The sequence below is a fragment of the Natrix helvetica genome (assembly GCF_964273705.1).
Source record: "Natrix helvetica genome assembly, chromosome: 3".
Classification (NCBI taxonomy): Eukaryota; Metazoa; Chordata; class Lepidosauria; order Squamata; family Natricidae; genus Natrix; species Natrix helvetica.
In genome coordinates, this window is record NC_138549.1 from 127,079,153 (window position 1) to 127,087,172 (window position 8,020).

General features: G+C 38.2%; 1 protein-coding gene across 1 annotated transcript; it reads left to right on the top strand.

The window, feature by feature from the left end:
* The first annotated feature begins 1,083 nt into the window (after positions 1–1,083).
* Positions 1,084–5,744, top strand: BTG2 (BTG anti-proliferation factor 2). The gene is made up of 2 exons (XM_081946513.1): positions 1,084–1,473; positions 3,076–5,744. The coding sequence occupies exons 1-2, from the start codon at positions 1,302–1,304 to the stop codon at positions 3,411–3,413; spliced, it is 510 nt and encodes a 169-aa protein (XP_081802639.1). The 5' UTR covers positions 1,084–1,301; the 3' UTR covers positions 3,414–5,744.
* The last annotated feature ends 2,276 nt before the right edge of the window (positions 5,745–8,020 follow it).

Consider the following 8,020-nt stretch of genomic DNA (forward strand, 5'->3'; position numbering starts at 1 on the left):
TTTTCAGGAAGAGACTGGACAGCTTTTTTCCAAAATGGTATAGGCCAGAGTTGCCTGCTTGAGTAAGGGGTTGGACTGGAAGACTTCCAAGGCCTTCAACTCTATTATTCTATGTTCTATCTTCTAACCATTATTCTCAGTAGATCTTCAATTTTAGTGTTATTATATAATGAGGGTAGGCAACAACTTTATACTTTTGAGTTCCAGGGGAAAGAAGTTGAGTGAAACAAACAAAAACATAACACTGTTTATGATCAGCATTTATGCCTTTTGACTTGAATTCTGGATTATGTTTTGTGTCTGTGCTCAACTTATTGAGCTAAGCAACATTTCCAGTGTAGAGTTTTAAACATATACCATTCAATTGTAAACTTAGCTTCAACTGGTACAATCTTTTACAGATTCAAAATTGCTTATTTGTCATTCACATCTTAGTTTAATTCATGCTACAATGTTCCAGAGAAACAAAGGCGTGAATACAATTTAAATTAAAAACCATCTCCCCAGAAAACTTATTCTTTTAAAAAAGGACAGCCTAACTAACTTTATTCCCACACATGAATCTGAATAATTTCTTGAGTAGCAGTAGCCTTAACCTATCACAACAAACACAAGAGCAGACTATATTGCTATCTTAAAGATTAACAAGCTGCTGTGAGGTCCATCCCATTTTATTTTACAAAGAAAGGAGTCTTTGTAAAATGGGTGAACAGACAGACAATATACTTTTAATATATTTCAGTTTGGGAATACGGAACCGTGGACAAAGTCCTGATTTCCCTGTGGTCTTTTGATAATAAGTAGCTGCAGTAATTGTTTGTCGAACTATTAAACTAGAGCGCTTCTGAGAAGATAAAATTTCTCCCCTGCTAGGCAAAGTCTTATTAATAGCCCCAAACCAGGAGCTTTCTCCTTCCCTTCCCCCCTCCAGCTGCTTTGACCATGTTCTCAAGGCGTGACTTTCCCAGTACTCGCGTCACTACTTCCACCCTGCTGAGGTCACCTACTATTAGCATATCAAGGAAAGCTCAGCCAATCAGAAGCAAGCCATCCAGTGACGGCTGCACTTTCCAAGATTATTAAGAGTCCTGTTTCTAGTAGGAGGATGTCAAATAGAAGGCGAGTGGCGGACGTGAGAGAAGCCTTCTCAAAACCCATCGTTAAGCAGTCGCTTCTACCGCAGGCGGGTCAGCCACGAACTGCCGGACCGGCCAATTACTTCACCGTTTCCGTGTTTGTCCCCTTTCTCTAAGCACTGCGGAGTCTTTAGGGCACCGAACTAACTTTATACGAAGCCAGACATGAGCCAAGGCCAGCGCTGGAATGGAAGCTACGTTAACAACAGCCGGGCGGATATGGTACCGGAGATCGCCGCCGCCGTAGGCTTTGTGTCCAGCTTATTCCGCACCCGCGGCTGCGTTAGTGAACAGCAACTTCAGGTTTTCAGCGAGGCTCTGGAAGAGGCGCTTACAGGTGAGAGATAGCGCCTTCTTGAAGTGTATCCGAGGGATCTTTGGCCAAGTCTGGGGAATTAAACTTAACTTTTCTGTCCCTAAAAAAAAGTGGGATATTCACTGGATCGTTGATTTTCTTTTGTCTTCTTTCCTTTCTTCCCTTTAGGTTTAGTTTAATCTTTAGTTTAATTAGTCATCTGTGAACTTCCTATCACACAAAATACTTATTTTCAGTGTTCAATATTTGCCTGTCGTTTATTTGTAATATTGTCCTTTAATTGGAGATTTTAAAAACAACAACAACAATACATTTTTTAAAATATATGTTCCTGTAATAGCTACTCCTGGATAGCAAGCATATGTCTACCCCAGATTAGTGACAAATTATTCCCCCACCCAGCAGCTATAATCTGCTTTTACCAATCTGTTTTTTCCCAACATTATGAGAATAAGAGCTATAATCTAGTGCTTCTAGAGGCACCACATTGGGAATTGCTGCACTGCAGTCCCGGGATTGAAAATCTGTGTCCTAAATTAGATTGGAAAAAAGTGTCTTTGTTCTGGTGACCAATGACATTAGATTTTACTAGATCAAACTAGATAGAACAAGGAAACTAGATTTCATAGTCCATTGGGAAGCAATTTTGCAGAGACATCAGGCTCAGCAAAACAAAAAGGAGAAATATATTTGAAGTCCTGGGATAAGAATGGAATGATTGGGTATTACTGCTCTAATCTTAAAAGTCAGATCTGAAGGGTTTCCCCCACAGCCCCTTTAAAAGCACAATTTCGTCAAGCAGGCCTTACTTCCATGTCAGGGAAAAAGTGCAGAATTTCAGGCATGCTACTTAAGTCTGCAACTAGTTTCAGGTTACAGAACTCTCTTCATCTGGTTACACTAGTGTGCTATTAAGTATAAAATATACTCAGAAAGGCTTTATAACCACATTTATTATGGGATAGAGCTGTATACTTGAAGTGCAGAGGGAGGTTGCTCTGGCTATATACTAATTGCATTGTCTGCTAAGGAGATTTCAATAATTACCGAAATGCTATGGATAATGCATTTAGTTTAAACCTTTTGGACTCCCTGCAGGCTTTGGAGTTTTTGTTATTTGAGTTAAAAAGGCTATGTATTGCCATGGTTTAGATAAATTGGTTTTATTTGTGTAGGGATTATTTTACAGTTCTTATTGGAAATGTATTTTTCCCCCTCAACCAACAATTTAACTCTTCATTGTGCTGTCATTCTATAAAAGAAAGAGGGACCTGGAGATCAGAGACTGGGTCATCTAGCAGAGATACCCCTAATGCATCCTAAATTGTGAAGGGATTCTACCAGATGAGCTCTTAAAATTCCTTCCATCCTTATGATTTTCTAATTCTAGAACTTTAATATATTGCTTGGGAAAAAAGAGAGTTTGATTAGATTTGACAAAATGAGAGTTTGATTAGATTAGACCCAAAACTCATGATAGGAGCCTCAACTTTTTAAAAAATGCATTCTGCCATCAATTTTGGCTGAATGTTTCTTTGTGTGTAAAATATATTCTATTTTTTGTTTGTCCTTTAACTCCAGTGATCTCTTATCATTTGTGATATTTTTCTTGTTCCTTTGCAGAGCATTACAAACATCACTGGTTCCCCGAGAAGCCATTCAAAGGGTCTGGCTACCGCTGCATCCGTATCAACCATAAAATGGACCCTATCATCAGCAAAGCAGCTCGCCAGATTGGACTCAGCCTTCAGCAACTCTACCAGCTCTTGCCCAGTGAGCTCACACTCTGGATAGACCCTTATGAAGTATCTTACAGAATAGGGGAGGATGGATCCATCTGTGTTCTATATGAAGCATCAACGGCACCTGTGAGCTCCTACGGGATGCTCACCTGCAAAAATCAAATGATGCTGGGGCGCACTAGCCCTTCCAAAAGCTACATGATGACCGTCTCCAGCTAAGCACTCCTTGTTATCCTTACTTTGCCAAGACATGGGCTACTGTATACCTCAACTTGAGGATGTATTTTTTTTAAAAAATGAAGAGCTATTTATATATATTTTTTAAAAAAAGGAAATCCAAATTGAAATTCAGTAGCAGGCACTACTCTTTTGTAGAGTGGTGCTAAGGTGCCTTTTAAAAGCTGTCTGCAGGCTTGCAAGTTTATTAAAAAAAAGCCAATATCTACCTAATTAGCATTGGATTGACAATTCTGGAATGTTGACCTGCCTGTTTGGGAAATGCAGGGTTAAAAATAAAAGTACAGGGGCTGGGCAGGGCTTAGCACTTTTAAACAGTGACAAATGATGGGATAAATGCTACTACAACTGTGAATCTACAGGTCAGGATGGTAGTAAGTAGTAAGAACTGTGCATGTTGTTCACAATAGTATGACTTCATTCTAGCCATGGTGTTTTTTTCCATAAAATGTTCCTTTTCAGATGGTTATACTGACAAGCCACTACATCACCAGCTTTATATCATGTTCCAATTTTCAGCAACAGTTTTGTCTTTTTATGGCATAAACATTTTATTTAGATACCCAGTCACAACAGCAACTTTCTTTTCTGTCCAGTAGGTGATGGGTTGCTAAAAATCTACCCATACTTTTGCACAAAACCCCAATTTCTTTCTGCACTTGATCCTAAATTTCATGCTCATGTAAAATTCCTATTGGTGCCTGAAGGTGTGGTTTCTGAATATGGAATTTTGTTGATAAAAAAGGTTCTAAGATGTGATCTGTGTAACTGGCTGGCTGGTTACTCTTAACAGTTAACTCCTGTCAACAAAAGTGCAATGGCCAGGCCACTATGAACTATATCTACTAAAAGCATTCTTTCACCGCCGTTTTGTCTATTCCATTGCCTTTAATACAATCTTGTAAAATTCCTGACAATGCTGCCAATAATTGTGGGGAAGTAATTACAAAACCAGGGCACTTAAAACTTTTTTAAAGTCTTGAGAGCACATAATTGGTTTGGTTTTTTCCCCCATTTGCTTCTCCAGAGCTATTCCCTGGCCTGTTTGAATTGAGTTATCAGATAGGCAATATAAAATCTACAATGGCATACCTTTTATGGGGGTGCAAAGGTTTTTGCTTTTTCTAACAAGAACACATTACAATCCCCCCCCCCTTTTTTGGTTTTTTTGGAAAAGGCATGAATTTGCTAGGGTGTTCTCTTCCTGAGCAATTCCTATTGAGATGGAGAGTTTTGCAAGGGACATGATTAGTCACCTTGTGAAATTTTGGTTCATTTCAATGGTTGCATAGAGACACTTAGTTGTACCCACAATTTTCCAACATTGCAATGTTAGCCTGATTTCTTGCAATTTATTATGTAAAGCTCTTGTATGTAGGCCAGAGCTTATGTTCAGTTATTACAAAGGTTGTAAAGCACTAAAGTCCCCTATGAGCTAAAAAAGCTTAAAAAAATAGTGCTGCCACTCCGTTAGCAGACTTGTGCAATATTTGGTGGCACAAAGGGGAGCGTTTTCTGCACTGTAGCTTTCCCCTCTCAAGACAAGTTGCTGTTCAAAGTCTGCCTAAGAGCCTTGTTCCTTCTCTGATCTTGTAAAACCCAATAGAAGTGGGAACTGTAAAATAGCTTGAAACAAATGTTTGTTTTGCTGTGCTCCTTACCTCTATTTAGAATTTCCCAAATGCCAGTAATTGGGTTGGTGTGCTCAAAGCAACTGTGATTACACGTATATTGATGGTTCCCCTTAGTCCTTCATTGCCATCGAAGTGTTCTGTAAAAACCAAATTGTTATTCCATCTCTTTTGTTTTTCTTTCCCACTATCCTTGAAGAATTGATAGAGAAAGAGAAAAGGTTACCAAATATCATGCTGTTATACTTGGCATTGAATCTAGTATAAAGGTTCTCCCCCCCCCCCCCACATTAAGACAACCAAATTTGGACACAATCTGTTGTGTAACTTGTGCATGTAAAAGCTGTGAATTGATGTGTGCTCTTTGTTGCCTTCAAATTCTAAGTCTGATACAACCAGTGCTGAAGAACTGTGTACTAGAAACTGCCTATGGGTTGTGAATGTGTGTCTTTTCTGCCTCTTTTTCAAAGATGTTTGCAAAACTTGAGCTGGACTGTTGAGCGGGACCTAGTTTCATAACTGGTGAAAATAATACCACGTTTGTAAGCTATTGTGTGGGGGAGAGATGTTTGTTGTACAATGGTGTTTTTATATGCAAAATGTACAGATATATTGAGAAATGTACACTTTTGATACTTTAATAAAAATCTAGCAATTTAAATACATTGTTGGAAAGATCAAAGGGATTGGCTCATTCTTTGTAAAATGAGGTCCTACTTGCTTGGTTCTTAAAAGAATAACATGATGATGGGAAAGCAACTGTCTATCTGGAAGCAAGAAGAGTCAAAGCAGTGGAATCATTACTTTTCTTTCTCAGACTGAGAAATACTAAAGGAAAACACACACAAAATCCTACCACCTACAATCTAGCAAATTCTGGCCCTTTGATAGGGTTTTGTGTGTGTTTTTCTTTTTCTCAGTCTGTGGTTTCGCTTTACCTTAATTTCTCTTCTAGAGAGACCCAGTGGAAATGAAATTGGCTAACTCAAGTGCTGGCCTTTGTTTACTGGGTGTTGAGAAAGCAAAGACATGGGACCATTGTGCAACTTAAGGCCATCTTTCTCTCTGACTTTGATGGAAGTTTGTGACATTTTGTGGTCTTCAGTTGATGTCCCAAGCACTGTAGGAGTATTCCTGAAAGTTTAAAAAGAATGTGGGTGTATGCGTGTATGTATTTATTTAGGACATATGTCTATTTACTACACAATTGTTTGCGAATAGTTGAAATGCACATAACTGCCTTGGGATTTCAAGTTGTTTGCAACTGTACAAAATGTGACTCCTAGAATTTCTTTGCAGTTAATTTGAAGCCAAAAAATGAGATTACTTTCAGAAATATATTTGGTGCATCTACCACATTTATTTTATTCTATGATTACTTTATTTCTATTTAGGACACTTTCCACAATTTAATATAATTATTTGTAGTTCATTTACTGATCATAGTTGTGGCATAGCATGATGTGTGAGTGGAAATTTTATTATTTCCTACCACATTCCTGGTTTTCTTTTTTGTGTCTTCTAGTACACTAAATAATATAGAGAAGTACAAGGCAAGAGCAGCTAAAACAAAAAAGAGTACAGCTCAGGTGTTGACCCCACCCCAAAATTATTTTGCTTGTATACAATAATGACACTGACTCTAAACATATTTAAAACATCATAGCTTAAAGCAGGCATGTCCAAAGTGCGGCCCGGGGGCCAAATGTGGCCCTTTTTCAAATTTCAAGCGGCCCGCAGCCTCTTCTCCCCACTGGAGTCATTTGTTTAGTCTTTCATAAAATACCGTATTTTTCGAAATATAAAGATGCATCTTTTTCCACTCAAAAAGGAGGCTAAAAATCTGGGTGCATCTTATACACTGAATACAGCATTTTTTGCCTCCCAAAACTCTGCCCCCTTCACCAAAATGGCTGTGCATAGCCTTTAGGAGGTTTTCAGAGTGCTCCTGGGGGCTGTGGAGGGCATAAATGAACAAAAAACGGGTCATTTTTTGCTCAACTTTGCCCCCCCTAGCCCCCAGGAGCACACTAGAAGCCTCTTAAAGGCTATTCATGCCCTTTTAAAAAAAAGGCCCATTTTCGTGAAAAATGGGCCATTTTTGGGAGAGTGCAAAAACTTTTTTTTTAATTTGCCTCTTCAAAATCTTGGTGCGTCTTATACTCCGAAAAATACGGTAGTTAATTCGCATTTAATGTTAAGGGTTCAAAGAATGTCAGGCTGAATGATTGGCCCCATACATTTTCACCTCACCAAATCTGGCCCCCTTGCAAAAAGTTTGGACACCCCTGGCTTAAAGTGTGTGAATGAAGCCTAAATAAAACTCTTGTTTTCAATGTACACAAAACCCCAAACAGAAACTCCAGATTCATTTGTAGATTATGACATTTGCAATTAACTTCGTGTATATATGCATAATCATTTGAGATGGGAAAAAGTAGCTGGTAAACAGCTAACTAGCCCAAAAATATGCTGTATGATAAGATTGACTAATAGACAGTATTCTGTTAGGACTGCAGAAGATCTGCAAGTGCCTGATAGAAATAAAAGTTAATGACATAGTTGTGATGCCAGTAAGTAGACAGTCCTGTAGGTCTACATACATGCAAAACAGTGGAAGCAGATAGTGGCATTTCCCAAAAATAAAATACACTGAAAATTGCCTTTGACATGATCTTTTATACAATAGTTCTTTTAGATATGTACTTTATCTGCAAGGATATTATAAGTGTGCTGTTACTGTTTCCAGTTAAAATCCTAAATAATTCTTTAGAGGCTCACAATTTGGTTCTCACCTGCTCTTATCTTTGTTTTTACCTTTTCCATATAAATGCTTATCTACATATAGATGCAAAACTGAAGGTTGTATTTGTATAGTTTGAAAATACAAAAGAAACTTTAAAAAAAAATACAACCCACATTCCTTTTATCAGTTGTCATGGAAATAACAGTTGGATG

Coding starts and splice junctions, on each gene's coding strand:
- BTG2 (XM_081946513.1), top strand. CDS start 1,302: ATGAGCCAAGGCCAGCGCTGGAATGGAAGCTACGTTAACAACAGCCGG. Junction 1,474..3,075: donor TCTGGAAGAGGCGCTTACAG/GTGAGAGATAGC, acceptor GTTCCTTTGCAG/AGCATTACAAACATCACTGG.